The sequence below is a fragment of the Panthera pardus genome, unplaced genomic scaffold (genome assembly GCF_024362965.1).
Source record: "Panthera pardus isolate Hobbes unplaced genomic scaffold, ASM2436296v1 HiC_scaffold_17, whole genome shotgun sequence".
Lineage (NCBI taxonomy): Eukaryota > Metazoa > Chordata > Mammalia > Carnivora > Felidae > Panthera > Panthera pardus.
Window position 1 is genome coordinate 16,765,227 of NW_026526732.1, and position 17,804 is coordinate 16,783,030.

The window sequence follows — 17,804 nt, forward strand, 5'->3', positions numbered from 1 at the left end:
TTTGGCTCAGGTCATGATTTCACAGCTCATGAGTTCGAACCCTGCGTTGGGCTCTGTGCTGACAGCATGGAGCCTGCTTGAGATTCTCTCTCCAACTCTCTTTGCCCCTCCCTCACTCACTCTAGCGCTCTCCCTCTCAAAATAAACAAACATTAAATAAATAAATAAATAGATAGATAGACAGATAGATTGATAGATAGATAACAGATCACTGCCATTACTCTAAAATTTCTCATCTCCCTCTATAGCTCATCCCCCCTCCACCCAAGCCCTATTTTCTATCTACAGTTTGCATTTTATGTAACTGGAATATTAATTATGTACCCTTTTTGCCTGGCTTGTTTCACTCAACATAATGTTTCTGATGCACTCATAGTGTTGTGTGTATCAGTCGTTCAGTCTTTTATATTGTTGACTAGTACTCCATTGTATGGATATAACACGATGTATTCGTCCATTCACCTGCTGATGGGTATTTCGGTTTGTTTCAAGTCTTTGACCATGGTGAGTAAAGCTACTACGAATATACACGTACAAGTATTTGTGGGGTCATATTTTTTTGTTTCCTTTGGGTAAATGTTAGCAGTACCATGGCAGAGGTGTATAATGCACATTTAACTTTTTGGGAACACCCAAACAGTTTTTGAAAGTGGTTGTACCATTTCACACTTCTGCCGGCAGGAGTACGAGAGTTCTATTTGTTTCACAGCCTCGCTAACACCTCGTGTTCTCAGTCTTTTCAGTTTTTAGCCATTCTAGTGAGTGTGGAGTGATAAGATCCTCCTTTTTCTCTTCTCTTTTCTTTTCCTTTCCTTTTCTCTTCTTTTCTCTTTTTTTCTCTTTTCTCTTCTTTTCCTTTCCTTTTCTTTCCTTTCCTTTCCCTTTCTCTTCTTTTCTCTTCTCTTTTCCTTTCCTTTCCTTTGTTCTTTTCTCTTCTCTTCTTTCCTTTCCCTTTTCTCTTCTTTTCTCTTCTCTTTTCCTTTCCTTTCCTTTCCTTTCCTTTCCTTTCCTTTCCTTTCCTTTCCTTTCTTCTTTTCTCTTCTTTCCTTTCCTTTTCTTTAGGGGCTTGCCCACTCTCCTCCACATTGTCTTTGCAAGTCTTTGACTTTCTCCCCTCGCTCCCCTTTGCTGGCCACCTACTTCTACCCCCTGACCTGCAGATGGGACGCTGGTATTCTCCAAAGCTTGGGTCCCAGCCTCCTCAAGGCACGATCTCTCGGCCAGCCATTTCCCTCATATTCTCAGATCTCCTCTCTGCCTTTACCCCTGAGATCCAGGCCTGCATTTCCTGTGGCCCCCAGATGTCACCACAGGGACGTCACATGGGCACATCCATCTCAAAATGACCAAAAGTAAACATATTGTTACCTATCCCTTCCTCAAACCTGTCCCTCACCCTGAGGAATTCACAGTTTCCATTATTGTGTCCTGAACAAACCACCATATAGATCTTACATTTGCCTCCAAATTAATCTATAAGCTTAATGAAATTCTGGGAAAAATATCAATATTCAAGAATAGATAAGACAGTTTGAATAAGAAAATTATGGGGTCGCCAGGCCCTTGCTACAAACTGATTGTAACACCCTGGCAATTGTCACAGTGTGCAGTGATAGACAAAGAGCCAGAAGTCAGTCCCACGTATTAGAAAAATTTGATATACAAGCTGATTACACATCCATCGGGGTAAGGACAGACTGACTGCTCACTAAATGGTACTGGGACAACATGGCAAATGTAAAATTAGATCCCTATTTCACACCGTACACAAAAACAAATTCAAGATGGTTTGAATACCTGGGGGTAAAAAGTAAAAGAGAAAAGTTTTAGAACAAAATATAGGAAGACTATCTTTCAGACACTAGAGTAGCACAAGATTTCTTAGGCACAAATCTTTAAAAAGCACAAGCCACGAAGGATGTCATTGATAAATCTGATTTCAACTAAAAGGTAAAGCTTCTGTACACAAAAGACAACACAAGCAGAATAAGGGCCACGGTTTGTGAAATATATTTGCAACCTACATACAGGTCAGAGGATGGCCATCCACAATATATAAATAACTCTTCAAAATCAACAAGAAAAACACAAGTCAAAGGAAGGTGGACAAAGGATTTGAAACAGAAATTCCCAAAGATGGAAACATGAGCACATGCAAGAAAAATGTGTTCAACCTCACTAGCTAGCAGTCAGGACAAGGTGTGTTAAAACAACGAGATATCATCAGATTGGCAAAAACTGTACAGTTTGGCAATGCCGGGCATGGGGGTGATGAGGTTAAAAGAGAATTCTCAAATCCTGCTGGTGGGCATGCAAGCTGGCGCACATATTTCCACGCAATTCCATTTCTGGGCATATTCTTTGGACACACTGTGTACATGAGTCAACAGGTCCAGAGTTATTTTATGCGTCATTATTCATAATAATAAAAAACTGGACACAGCCTATGTGAGCATCACCAGAAGAATGGATACGTTACAGTAATACACAGGGACGCTCCACAGCAGCAAAAATGAATGAACTAGAGCCTTCTGTGTCAACACGGGCAAATCTCAGAAATCTAACGTTGGGCAAATAAGCAAGCTGCAGAAAATCTGCAAAACATGACTTACGCAGTTACAAAGCATGCAAGACCATCTACGTGCAGATTTGTGACTCCTACTTAGTTGCGGGAGCCCTATCCCTCTGTTTTCCTAGCACGGTGTTTAATACACGGGAGGTGTCTGGTGAAGGTTTACAAAGTAAAGGAATACATGCACGAAATAACTTAATCACACAACCGTGGCTGTTAAGTGAAGGAGCAGAGAGAGGACACACTAGAATCTTTGTGCACTAATTACGTGTGTGTGTGTGTGTGTGTGTGTGTGTGTGTGTGTGTGTGTGAGTGAGGCGGGGATTGTAGAAAGTATCGACTGGCCCCAGCTGCTATGGAGGAAGATTCTAAAGGTTCTCCTTTAGGCGCTGGAAAATTACACAACCTGGGGGAGCTGGGGAAGGTGAGAAGCATTTGGAGAAGGGTGGAGCCTAGCATGCTTGTGTGCACACACGAAAGATCAAAGAAGCAATAGAAAGAAAAGCAACATATCCAGTGACCCGGTAAACCTGACTTTATATAACACGCAGCCGCCTGATTCATGAGAGACTTGTAAGAAAGAAAACAGCCAAAGCGTGTTTCTGTGAGGCTGGCCTGGCAGCAGCCGTGAAAGCAGAAGGTCCCTCCTCCCCCTGGAGTGTCTGCCGTGCGGCGCTGTCATGGGGCACGGCATCCCAGTGCCACGCTCTGCTCGGAGCTCTCGCGTCCCCCCGTCCCTCCTGGGCCCTGTGGCTTTTAGCTTCCACCCCCTCCTGCCAGCTCCGGTCTGTGCCAGAGGCGGCAGGTGGACACCCATTCTGTAATTATCACCATGGCCAGGCGTCTGGGACCTTTCCCTCGTCACCCAGTGATTCATCTGTGACGCTCATTGATGATCCTGCGCCGCTCGGACCAAGACGGGCCCATCGGAAAGTCGGAAAAGGAGAAACCACAGCATCGCTGCAAATCGCCGCTTCGTGCATAATTGAACTCCACTTATGTCATTCTTTCAAGCGTTTCGAGTCATTTACAAAGACAAACGGATACCATGCGGTAGCCCTCTAATTAGAAGGGCTTCCCCACAGAAGGGTTTTTGGAAGATACGCCTAACACTGCTGCTCAGTGAGTGCTGTCACCAATCCCCATAATTGTGTGGATCATTCAAGCTCCCAGAGAGGACGCCCAGCCGAACTCTGGGTGCTCAACCTGCTTTCCCAAAAAACATCACCCACCCCTGACACGAGTCCAGGGTGGAGTGAAGAGAGAAACAGCAGGTGAAGATCCTGAAAGCTGGGATCTGCGTGGGTCAGTGACTCCCCCGGGTACTGCCCCCTCTCTGTCACCCCAGTCGATGCACCGGTCCCTCCCTTGAACACGCACATTCACGGCGGGGGGGGGGGGGGGGGGCGGTGCATCACACAAGTTTTACGGAGCTCCCTGACACTCCTTCCCAAAAGTCCGACATCCAGCAGAGGACATGGGGATCAGGCAAAGTGTGATCAGGGAGAGGGAAGGAAGAATTTCCAAATCCGCCAAGCTTGCCATAGGTGAGGGCAACACAAGGGTAGTACTTGCCTCTTTTAAAAGCGACGGCAACACCTGAGAATCGTCCCAAATGGCAAAACGTCCTCACCCAGACAACCAGCTAAGCATTTAAAAATCACCCTGTGAATCTTTATCGGCTTGCATATCCAGGTCCCACAGGAGGCCAGACAGGCAGGCAGTGAGTCAGCACTGACAAACAGCTTTGGGTGGGGAGAACGTTGCTTATCTTTTTTTTAATTTTTTTTTAATGTTTACTTATTTTGGAGAAAGAGAATGCGAGTGGGTTAGGGGCAGAGAGGGAGGGAGACGCAGAATCCGAAGCAGCTCCAGGCCCTGAGCTGTCAGCACAGAGCGCGACGCGGGGCTCGAACTCCCAAGCCGCGAGATCATGACCTGAGCCGAAGTCGGACGCTCAACCGACTGAGCCCCCCAGGCACCCCGAGAACGTTGCTTATCTTTAGAGAGGATCATTTGCTCACAGTGCACGCCAGAACTGATCCTGTTTTTCGTGATGTGAAAAGAGGTTTGTGAATCTGTTACAGGTAAGGGTTAGGGCCTGCTGTTGTTATAATCACTCCTGCCAACATAAATTCCTGAAGGTCTTACCTGCATCCTGGTTGTTTGTGTTTTTTTTCCCTTCCTTTAACTTAAAACCACCTGACAATATCTTGTCCATTTATTTTCTTGACTATCTGCCTTTAGAGATTAATTTGTTGTGCTGGTGAAAGCAGTCCCGTTAATCTATTTTAGAGACTCGGACCACTGCTCTTGGACTAATTATTTTGTACCCAAATCCTCACCTTTATTTGTACATGGCAGAACAGTTCGTTGGCCCTCACCGTATTCAACCGTGCTGGCATTTAATTCTTCCTTCATTTACTAACAGGCCTCTTAGAACCTGTACACTTGCTACTCAGAAATGTCAACTAAAATCCACATAAATGATCCCACCACAGTAAATAATCAGTGGAGGAAATCCAGCACAATTATAATCTCTTACTTTATAATCACTAGGAAAGCTAACTTGATCGAGGGTCCCATTAGCAATGAGGGAGAATATTATTTGCTACAAACACCTGAATCTTGTTAAGATGAAATCTTACTGAATTTACAAACTGTGAGGTTTGTTTTTTAATGGTGACTCCCTTTGCTAAAGATACAGAAGTCCAAAAGCCAAGTGTCAAATTGCCTTTAATTCGTGTTCTTTCTTCCGTCCAGATAAGTCTAAACACAAGAAGAGAATGTGGCACTATTTATAACTGGGGTTGATCAGCTTTTAAAACATGATCATTCATTCTGAATGTAATGAAAAAAGAAAAGGTCATAAAATCACAATCAGACATTCGAAAATGCCAACCATTTAATTTTTTTTAACGTTTATTCTTTTTTGAGAGAGAGACAGAGAGTGAGCGGGGGAGGGGCAGAGAGAGAGGGAGACACAGAATCTGAAGCAGGCTCCAGGCTCTGAGCTCTCAGCACAGAGCCTGGCGCAGGGCTCGAACCCACGAACTGCAAGACCGTGACCTGAGCCGAAGTCGGACACCCAACCGATTGAACCACCCAGGCGCCCTGAAAATGCCAACCACTTAAAGGTCCACTGTCCTTTAAAGCCTGTATGTCCTCCATCATGCGTTTTTAAAAAACAACAATCATTAATTACTGGGGGAAAAGCATCCAAAGCAAGACCCATGGGGCTCTTCCTATAATAGCAGCTCCTTCTTTCCTTGTGTCACAATTATTGCTGTCATCATCATTTTCACTATTTTCACGGTTATTCTGCTTCTAAGAGTGTGTAGTAAAGAATTTCACTTGCCCAGAAAGAGGGCTAGTCTCTGCCCTCAGCTCCTGGGGGGTTCTAAGCTCTTAGAATGTCTGCTTGGTAAAAGTGTCTTTGTTTACCTGGGGGCCTCGGGCCATGCTGGAGAGTCTAACAAGGTGACTTAGGGTGGGGGCTTTGGGTCATCTGATGTCAGCTCATTATACCAAGGGACTGCAGACTGAAGTCGCCCACGTGGGCAGTCTACTGTGTCTCTGTGACCAAGTCCCAATAAAACCTCTGAGCGTCAAGGCTCAGGTGAATTTCCCTGGTTTTGCCAATACTCTGAACACATTGTCATACATCAGAGCTGAGAGAATCAATACTCTCCAGGACTCCGCCAAAAAAGGACAGCTGGAGACTCTGTGTTTGGAACTTTGCTGGACTGTGCCCCACATACCCTTCCCTTGGCTGATTTTCATCTGTAACCATTGACTGTACAAAAATGAAATTATGGGCATAGAAACTCTCAGTGAGTGCCATGGGTCCTTCCGGAAAATTATCAAACATTAGTATGGTCTTAGTGACCCCTAAACTTACCATTGGTGTCAGAAGTGAGGATGGGCTTATAGACTGCTCCCTAACTTTGCAGAGTGTTGAATAAAGACCAAAAAAAGAAATGCAGAGGTTTGCTCTATGACTGCATGCCTTTGGAAAGTTTACCTAACCCTCCTGGGTTGATTTTCCTCCATGAAGACAATCTCTTTTTTTTTATTATTATTATTATTTTTTAATGTTTATTTTTGAGTTGGGGGGAAGGGTTCAAGAGAGAGGGAGACACAGAATCTGAAGCAGGCTCCAGGCTCTGAGCTGTCAGCACAGAACCCAATGTGCGGCTCGAACTCACAAACCATGAGATCATGACCTGAGTTGAAGTCGGACGCTTAACTGGCTGGGCCACCCAGGTGCCCCTCCATGAAGACCATCTTAATCAGATTTAAAAATATTCCAGAGAGGAGCTTGTGCTGACCTAGTAAGAATTCACAAAAAGGCAGTGAGAAATAGACAGAGCACAGGGTGTAGACTCAAATGTGGGTCCAAATGCTAGGTCCAGCACAACCTGGCTTCTTCTCCCTGGGCAGAGGGGTCCTGGTGCATGAAAAGCCCTCGTGAAAGTGTGCGATCAACTGGCATACTGGGATCAAAATCCTTTTGGCTACTTGGAAAAGTTACTCTTCTTTCTGATTAGTAAACCCCAATCCTTTATTACCCACCTGCCTAATTACGCTAAAACATAGTAAGGCTCTCCTAGCCAATGGCTACAACCACTAGAATGTCATTTGCATTGATTTCAGGCTTACTTCGAAAGCTCCCAGTTCGCTCACTGTTCAGAAACATTGTTCTCAAGGTGACAGCTTCCAAAGGGCGTATTTCAACTCATTCATCCAGCATTCAAGCTCTCTTCCTCATCCCAGCTCCAAATTGCAGTCTTTTTGGAGGAAACCCCATGAGAGCCCGGAAGAAAAGGTTCCTCTGCAGGGGGGCACTATGACCCATTTAAACAGAGTGAAATGGCCACTTCCGTGGATTTATCAAGTATGGATTCCCCTGAAATCACATTCCATTCGGCAATTTGGTAACTCACTTAGAAAATCATGGGATAGGTAGACACCCTGGCAATTCTGTCCTTTTATTCTGATTTTAATACCCTTTAAGCACTTAATTCTCACCATAGTTAACTGTGAACTTAAGAGAGGCTTTTTTTTTTATTTTTTAAATGTTTGTTTATTTATTTTGAGAGAGAGAGAGAGAGAGAGCATGAGTGAGGGAGGGGCAGAGAGACAGAGAGGGAGAAAAAGAATCCCAAGCAGGCTCCGCGATATCAGCACAGAGCCCAACACGGGGCTCCATCTCATGACCTTGAGATCATGACCTGAGCTGAAATCAAGAGTCAGACGCTTCACCTACTGAGCCACTCAGCTGCCCCGAGAGACTGTTTTTTAAATGGACACACGGGTTCACTGCTTTATTGAAGTCCCTAGATTAGTTACAGGCACATAGATGTTCAACAAACATTTGCTGAGCAAACGAAAATGCCAAGGTGTGTGTCCTCTAGTCGCACATAGCCTGTGTTGTAAATACCCAGTTTATATTTTGTCTCCACTGCAATCAGCTCAGAACAGGAGCTCCGAGGGCTTCCATGCACCTCCATGTAGACGTAACTGAACCATGTTTTGCAGGTCAGGTTGAAATGCTAAATGGAGACAGAGCTGATGTGAGCAGGATAAGTTAACAATGGCGCCCACAGAAGTTGGTCAGAAAAGCAAGATGGAGTCACCATGATACCACAGAGAAAGGAGATCCCGCCTTCTTCCCATTGACACAGGGAGAACAACCAAGCAGGCCTGACTTTTGAGAAACGTCGGTCAATTTCTATTTGCGAACCATGATTACACATCCATTTCCTGCACTATCCTGGTTCCATGACATTTCCATGACCCAGACAATTACTGGAACCCAATGAGATGCCTCTCACCACCTACTCACAGACTTAGTCATCCTGCATAAAACCCTGACGCATATCGACCTACGGACTCTGATTGCTGAAATCATACGTAACATCGTAACCTCTCTTTCAAATAATGAAATAAATGCACAGGAAAAAAATATGATGTTTATCAGAGAGCAATGGCGCAGCCACTGTCAACTATAAAAAGAGACGTTTACAAGTACACTGACTGGACTGACAAGTCCCCTAACAGATGGTAAGACAGAACCCTCGAGCCCGTATTAAGTACATTTTCTGTCCACCATATCAGTACAAGGAAAGTGCTCCTATGTGACCCTAAGATTTAAAAACCATGCAGTGTAGGAGTGAAAAGTAAGAAAAGAAGCTCTTTTCTAGCCCGGCTAACTGGCCCCAACACCTTACCTCAGAGTTCTCTGATGTCCACCCAGCTGTCACTACTGATCACTCAAACCCATGTAAGAACCAAAATTAAATTACTCCTTCTCTTCTTGCATTCTATAGAAACCTTATTTTTCTACATTTGAATCGGCTCTATTTTAATGGCAGCCACATCAGAAATGGCACTTACTCAAGGGGAAAAAATTAAAACACCATTCTTACCAATCAATCACAAACACCACAAACAGTGTGGTGACGTCAATTATGTTGCTATGTTTTGAAGGGTCCGAGTCGGAAAAGATGTGCGCATCAAGGGTCCACAGTTGGGAATGTGAACCGAAATTGGGAAAATACAAGTTCTTTTCTGATTAGCCAGGCTCCCACATAAAATGAAACCATGGGCCCAAAGCATATGACATGAAATTAGCACATTCTGTAAGGTGTACTCTTCAAATTGAATAATTCAAGAATATCATCCTTGATGAACTGGGGCATTTTGCATGTTTAATATGTAATGGAGAAGTATTACCTTATAAAGAACCAGACTCACCTAACATGCTTACCTTGACTTCTCCAATTATTAACTATATTACCTCGGGCAAGTGACAAAGCCCTTCTATGTCTCAAATTCCTTACCCGATAACAATTCCTCAACCTCACAGCTTTGTTGGGAAGAAGAAATAAGTTCATACATGTCATCTATTTAGATCAGTCCCTGGCATATGCTTAATTATTCAGCTATTATTATTGTTACCGCTAAAAATATTATCAGTGCAAAACCATCAGAGAGGAGGAAACGGAGGCTCAGACAAGTTGAGAGAATTGCTTAAAGTCACACACACGTAGTGCTGGTGTTGACACAACACTCTGGTCTTGAAGTCCAGTCTTCCCACCACCCACCCCCCCTCTGCAAAGAGGCTATAAATAAATATCCCCGAATCAGCAACGACGTCTTCCTTACATTTCTAACTTCAAAGTGACATAAAATTGTATGCAAAATCCTTTGATCAAAAAATAGCACCTCCAGAGAGGACTCTTTTAAAAAGAACATCATTAATTGGTAGGCACTTAGTTGAGATAGGACAAAGTCCTTTAATGTCCTAAATGTGTTGTCACGTAGTTTAGGAAGCCAGACGGGGGGGAAAGAAAGAGCACAAGATCGGGTGTCAGAAACTCGGGGTTGAATCCTCCCTTTACTCACTGCTGTGAAGTCACAGACAAGATAACCCAACTTCCTTCTTCAAGTGCTTGTGAGGGTTAGATAAGATAACGCTTGTCACTGCAATGCGAACTCCAGAGCTTTGGAAAAATCATAAGCTGTGGTTTTTATCGTCACAAGGCAGGTGCCAACCTTTTCTGAAATGACCCTTTAATGGATGAGTGAACTTATCTGCAGTTCCTTAGCATTTCACACCATTTCCATCTCCAGAAACCATGAGCTAGAGAACACACAGATGTTCGCTTGTCAACTCCCCTGCCTTTCCTACTTTCTTCCTTTAGAACTCCAAAGAACATCCAAATATTACATGCTTTCATCTCTTAAACCTCCTTATAAAAACCAGATGAGGAATACTTTTGTTCTGGGGGAAGCAAGACTCGCCGTCTTCACTTAACTGCCGGGCTGTTCACAAGTGTGAATATTTTGCTTCCCAGATATTCCAACAACTGGAGGCGAATAGGGCCCGTGAAAGTGCAACCTTCCTTACCTAACTACCAGAGCCTGAACTGTCCCCCTAGGACAAGAAGTAAAGAAGGTTAATGATTCAGTGAGTAACTGACATGTCTACACCTACCAGTCTAGATCCACTCTTGGCAGCTACCCTACCACTCCCAACTAACACGTTAATTCAGCGACACGATCCGTCACCTTTCTGATGACTAAATCCTAATGACCTAATGGCTAAATCCTACTATTCTTGTCTAACCTTTCACAACAATTTAATGTAAGTTTCCAAATAGCTTCTTATCTTAACCCTTATGTTAATTCCCAAAGTAATTATAAATCAAGAAGCTCTTTTCCCAAAAGAGTTCGTGGTGAGGTTGCTTGCCTCCATCCTGTCCTTGCTTCCAGAAGGCCTCTAATCAAAGTATCAACTCTTCAAGGAATTTAGAAAGTCAAACTCTTAAAAAAAAAAAAATCTCTCCAGTAGAAAGCTGTCCAAATAGTGACATTTTGAGTAGCCCCCTTGTTCTGTACACACACATACCGCCGAAAAAAAAATCTGGTTTGCAACCTGGTCACTCCACAGTGAGACCCGCCAATGGACAAGCTGTGCTCACACTACAACAGATTCAATCAGCTTACTGGCTCCTAACACTCAAACATGGACACACTGCCAAAAGCCAGCAGAGACAAATAAAAACAGAAAGAAAAAAGGTGAGATTCAGAGAAGACAGAGACGATGCAGAGAACCGAAAAATCTTAAAAGCAAAAACAAAGAAATCAAACATTTGATTAATATTCCCAAAGAGAAAAGAAAAGCATCCACAAAACAAGAAATATGCAAACAGAAAATGCACCCACAAAACAAGAAATACGGAAACAAAATAGTGAACAGAGATCAAGAACGTGCTCTTGAATATTAAAAATAACACAGCTGAAATTTTAAAATATCACTAAAAAGACTGGAAGATAAAGTCAGAGATATCTTCCAGAAAGTAGAAAAAAAAATAAAGGAGATGGGACAACAAAAGGAAAAAGATAAGAAATTAGAGGCTCCATCCAGGAGATGTAATATCTATATAACAGGAGAGACAGTATTATAGGATAGTAAGGAAGAAATTAATAAAAATCACAATAAATAAATAATAAATAATAATTTTTTAAGAGCTGAAAGACATAGGTCTTCAGACTAAAAGAGCTTGCAAAGTACCCAGCCATGAATTAAAAATGGACCCACACTGGGGCACCTGGGTGGCTCAGTCAGTTAAGTACCCAACTTGGGCTCAGGTCACGATCTCACAGTTTCTGAGCTCAAGCCCCACGTTGGGCTCTGTGCTGATGGCTCAGAGCCTAGAGCCTGCTTAGGATTCTGTGTTTCACTCTTTCTCTGCCCCTTCCCCTCTCGTGTTCTGTCTCTCTTTCTCTCTCAAAAATAAATAAGCATTAAAAAAAAAAAAAAAGAGGACCCACACTAAAGCATATCACTGTAAAATTTCAAGGTAAGGAGATAATCCTAAAAGTTAATTGAGGGGGGAAATACAGGTCACATACAAAGGTCTGAGAATGGAAGTGACATCAGACTTTTTAATACTAGAAATGACAAAATTTCTAGTATTAAGGTGATGACTTAAATTTGAGGGTTTTTTTGTTTGTTTTCTTAAGTTTATTTATTTTGAGAGAGAGAGAAAGAGAGACAGAGAGCGAGTAGGGGAGGGGCAGACAGAGAAGGAAAGAAAGAATCCCTAGCAGGTTCTACACTGTCAGCACAGAGCCCTGCATGGGACTCAATCCCATGAACCATGCAATCATGACCTGAGCCAAGATCAGGAGTTGGACACTTAACCGACTAAGCCACCCAGGTGCCCCTTAAAATTGAGTTTTAATAATGACTTTTATCCCAGAATTCTATGCCATCCAAACTATTCATCAAGATGCATTTTCATACATGTAAAGATTCCAAAAATTTACCTTCTATTCATCCTTTCCCAAAAAGCTACTAGATGATGTACTCCCACAGAAATGAGTAACACTGAGATTTAAGAAACAAAGCATCTAACAAACAGAACAGCAGTGAACAGAAATCTCAGTACAGTTAGCTACTCAGTAGATCCAGAGAATAACTCCTCCAGATTGTTTCATAGGAGTGTCAAGAGGAAAGTCTGGGGTGGGGGCATAGTAATGATGGGTTTGAGCATACAGAAAATATACTACATGTTTGACAAAGATCGTGGAGAGTTCAACAAAAAATAGCAATAGGTACTAGACAAGATAAAAGACAAGATAGTTATCAATTCCAGGAAAAACAAAGGGTTATACCACAAAGGAGCCATGGTCATATTTCACTGTTTGGCTTAGCCCTGAAAAATATTTCTTTAAATCATAATAGTATAAACCTTGACCACTGATTCAACAAAATACTGGTCAATAACTTTATTAAGGGGATGGGAGAAAATAAATTTTGCAGACAGTGAAAGAACTACCATATTTCCCCTTAAGCCACTAAATGAAAAAAAAATAATAAATGAATATTTGGGGATATAAGAATAAATAATAGGAAAACAGCCTATACAAATATATATATATATTTGTATATACATATACATCCTGTAATATATATATATACAAATATATAAGTCCTGTAATATATATATATATACAAATATATAAATATAAAATATATACCTTTAGGAAGAGGAACTCAGGGATGGGAAAGGCAATGTTATTTTTTCTTTATAAGCCTAATTGTATCTTTGGCTTTCAAAACTATGAATATATATTACATTAATTAAAAAATATATTTAATAACTTTAGTTTTTAAAATTAAAATTAAAAATCTCTGAGTGTGAGATGCAATCAACGTAAAGGAAACAGAAATTGTAAGATTGAAGCTCAAATAAGCACTTGGCCTCAAGCCAAATGATCACAAAACACCCTAGTCATTTAAATCTTACACACTTTTGTGAAAAAAACATCTAATGAATCTCCTAATTTTTCTGATTGATCACAGGAAAATGAAAAGGACATCAATTACCAATCTTTTTCATAACTGATCAAATCCTCAATTTCTATACTGTTTGTACCTTCGCTCTTTAGAGTATATATGAATTGCTTTGGTCTAATCAAACTAATATCCATTGTTCTTTACGCTAATATTTATACACTCGATGATAAATATACAAACAAGGCATAAAATTTCTTCTTCCAATAAAAGTAATTCTTTTGAATGACAGAATTTGCTTTTAGCGTCTCAAAACTGCATATCTATACACTAAAAGAATGTATTCTCCAGTTATAAATCTGAGACTTTTGCTAAAATGATTCCAAACCCTCTCACGAGTACCTTTGAATTTGGTTTTTATATAAAAACAAGCAACACACCCAATTCCATTTGTTTTGAGCCTTCCTGAACCAGACATGCTTCGGCACACACTTAAGGAAGTTTAATACTGCACTTCACTTGCGGATAGTAACTTCTGCTTAGTATACACGTAACCAAACCCATGAAGTGCTGTTTAGCTTTAAAAATACACAGACTGGTTTCATAACAATGATTTCAAACACGGCATTTAGGAAAAGTGATTCGTTTACCTCTGTTGGTTTGTAGCAGTCTACAAGAGCTTCCTAGAAGAAAACACACAGAAGGTAAGTTTGATTATCTTAAAATTCAGTATCATTTAAAAAGTGAAATTAGGGGCGCCTTGGTGGCTCAGTCGGTTAAGCGTCCGACTCCAGCTCAGGTCATGATCTCACACTCCATGAGTTCGAGCTCCACGTCGGGCTCTGTGCCGACAGCTCAGAGCCTGGAGCCTGCTTCGGATTCTGTGTCTCCCTCTCTCTCTGACCCTCCCCTGTTCATGCTCTGTCTCTCTGTCTCAAAACAAATAAATAAATAAAAACATTTTAAAAAGGGTGAAATTAAAAGTCCTTTTATCTGTATGGTATTCTTCTAAACATGGGCAACCCAGATCTCATAGTGACAATCTAGAATCACACTTCATTTCAGCAGCTGTTGCTCATCTTGAAGATATCAAAAGTTGTACCTTCCTGCGCAGGACTGCCTGGCACCCGTCAGAACACAAACGCACACCTCTCCTCTGGGCTACCAACTTGTAGTAATAGCCCAATAATAATACACAATACACAATACACAATACACAATACACAATAATAAACTGTGTATACTGAAGTTGAGACAGCCTGTGGGAAATGGTAAGAATCACCCTGGACATGGAAAGCCGGGCACCCGGCTGTGATTCAACCACAACCCACCTTGCCACACCTCTGCAGGTCTCAGTGTCCTTGCCTGGAAACCAAAGCGGGTGGCCTGATGGTAGCTAAAGCCCCTTTCAAGTCCTCTATTTTATTGTTTTTAGTTTATTTATTTTGAGAGAGAGAGAGAGAATGAGCTTGAGTGGGGGAGCAGAGGGGGGAGAGAATCCCAGGCAGGCTCTGTGCAGTTAGAGCAAAGCCCGATGTAGGTCTCAAACTCACAAACCATGAGATCATGACCTGAGCTGAATTCAAGAATTGGATACTCAACCGACTGAGCCACCCAGGCACCCCAAGTTCTCAATTTAAAAAAAAACCTTTTTTATGTCACTATATTTTCTATAGAACTGGTGCCTGTTCTGTATTCTTTTAATTTTCATAACTAGATGCTATCATTTCCCAGCTAAATTTACCAACAACAAATAATCATTAAACGGAGACTTTTCACCACTCAAGGGACTGGTAATTATTAACACATTGAACACATTAATACATTAAAATATGCCCTTTAATTGCCTTTAGAGATCATCTGCCGTTGGTGATAACCAACAGCCATTAACAGTAATTATCAGTGAACATTAAGAGCAATGACAAGCCAAAAGTTAATTGGTTTTAGAAACTCCCAAATGCAGATTTTAAAATGATAGATTTGACCTCCTGGGGAAGGGAAATAATGTTGTATTGCTCTGGACTAAGGAAACATGGGACATCTCAGTATCCGTTGTTGTACTAGAATGCTAACAGGTGAATATCCTCTAATAAAAGACCTGTTATTAAAGAGAATTATGTTGTAAACGATCTTTTCTAGAACTCTCATTTCATGGGTGATATAATCCATAACCGTGAGACCAGAGTCCTGGGCTTGGATACTCCAGGTCTGGCTCAGCACCTCCCCCTTCTCATACAATTGTGGGGCGTCATCCCCTTCCCCAGCAAATGGACCTCTGGAGATAGAACCAGCTTTTGTTCCAAGAAGATGTTGGCTACAGAAGCTCACACCCATTAGGTGGTTTGAGAACTGACTGTAGTCAAGAGCTGCTTTACCATCAGAGATGCAGTTCGTGATAGTGAACACCTAGCACTCCATCGCTTTCCTCTCTGCAAACTGTCAGTGCTCAAGTCCTGGTGCCAGCCCTGCCATAGGGTGGGATCAGCACATGCCCTGGAGACCCGAGTGCATTCAAGCATCCATGACCGGCAAGTTCTAGATTTTGAAAGCTGCTTACCCGTAACTTTAAAGCTCTCTCTTCTTCACTGTCTGCATCAAGAAGGTCGTCAATGTCAATTTCTACTTCTGGCATTTCTTCTTCCTGGGGGGGGGGGGGGGGACAAATGGGAAGGCATTCTATTTAGTGAGAAACTACATTGTACCAAACCAATTTAATTAACTTAAATAAATGAGTAGATCATCAATTAAGGGAGGGGGAATCAACATTTGGGGGGAAAGAGAGACTGGAAGAGGAGGGAAAGGAGAAGAGGTAGAGTAGGAGGAAGAGAAAGAAGGGAGAAACGGGAAACCAGAAGAAAAAGGAAGAAGAAAAGGGAAGAGGTAAGACAAAAGAAGGAGGGGAAAAGGAAGGGAGGGGGGAGAGGGAGCAAAGACGATTTAAGAGTTCCAAAGCAGTCAAATGCAACATTTCAAAGATAACAATTTCCTACTTTCTGGCAGAAAACTGCGATTGTGACAATCATTGGGGCTCAGCAGATGACAGAGCAGTGAGAGTTGCAGTTTCCTATCCAACATCTACTCTTTGCTTGGTGGCTACCGGGTCTTTTTTTTTTAATGCTTATTTATTTTTGAGAGACAGAGACAGAGCACAAGTGGGGGAGGGGCAGAGAGAGAGGGAGACACAGAATCCGAAGCAGACTCCAGGCTCTGAGCCATCAGTATGGAGCCAGATGCAGGGCTCGAACTCATGAGCCGCGAGATCATGACCTGAGCTGAAGTCTGACGCTTAACCGACTGAGCCACCCAGGTGTCCCTGCCTGATCTTTATTCAGGGTCCACATCTCCCCTCACAGCTCTGGGTCTGGGGAACCTGATTCTGAAGATTTCTGACACATGGTACTTGGGTCAGGACCACCCCAGCTCCAATTATCGGCTCAGGAGGGGATGGGAGATCCAACTGAGACTGATGGGGGCACTGGGAAAAGATCCTCTTTCCACAAGAAGCATCCCTGTTCACTCCTTCTAAACTGCGAGTGGAAAGAGGAAACTTAGCCAGAAATTATTGGCAGCCATCACTGAACCAAGAAGGGAGTGAGCCTGACTCACGGTGGGCAGAGTAAGGGGCAATAAGAAAAACCAGGGTTCTGGACAAGTCACTGAGTCACTGAGTCAAACCACCTCTGAAGCCCACCCCCCCCCCCACCTTTGAGTAAATGCCTATTCCTGTTTCAGCCAATGTGAGTCAAGTTCAATATCCCTGCAACCAAAGACATCCAATCCAGAAGAGAGGGCAGAAAGTCCAGCTAGAATGTGGTGAAAGATGTCACCAATTTGGATTCCATACTTCTACAGCAAAGTAGATCTTTGCTACCTCGCCCTTCTGTTATCTCACCTTCCCCATTCTGAGAACATTGACATAAAATTGTATTTAGGAAAGTGCTGCGATTTTGTATTTCACCTTCCCATTATGAGTCACCTCCTTTCCGGTGCCTCTCTGCCATAGTGATGGCCAAGGAGGGTCTGCAGAAGCGAGAAGCAGAGCTGTGTGGGCGACGCCTGGGCTTAGCCACTCTGTGGGTTGCATCACCTGGTCTTCAGGGGCAAGGCTGACTTCCTATTTCCTCTCTAGTAAAACGCATTTACTAATAGTGCTTTCAAAAAGAATCCTTTTTTTTTTCTTTCTATTCCAACACAAAAGAGGATCCAAGCTTTTGGAGGAAACTGAGGAATATTATATAGTGCTGTGAAATAATAAGAAATGTATATATTGGTCTCTACCCCTGGCTCCTGGCCCAGAGCTCCTAAAGCACGTGTGAATGGGGGTGCCAGGAGAATCTTTTGTTCTAACAGCTAGTCTTTGACCCCCCATTCCTGACACAGAATTTTCTGGCTGGTAGGTTCATCTTTAGTTCTAATGAGCTA

General features: G+C 42.5%; 1 protein-coding gene across 1 annotated transcript in view; it reads right to left on the bottom strand.

The window, feature by feature from the left end:
* Positions 1 to 17,804, bottom strand: part of PPP1R14C (protein phosphatase 1 regulatory inhibitor subunit 14C) — an 88,976-nt gene that overhangs the window by 13,687 nt on the left and 57,485 nt on the right. The window contains exons 2-3 of the mRNA XM_019431753.2: positions 15,940 to 16,023; positions 14,033 to 14,065 (exon numbers count right to left, since the gene is read on the bottom strand). Of these exons, the coding sequence (XP_019287298.2) occupies positions 14,033 to 14,065; positions 15,940 to 16,023 (117 nt within the window). The remainder of the gene's footprint in view (positions 1 to 14,032; positions 14,066 to 15,939; positions 16,024 to 17,804) is intronic.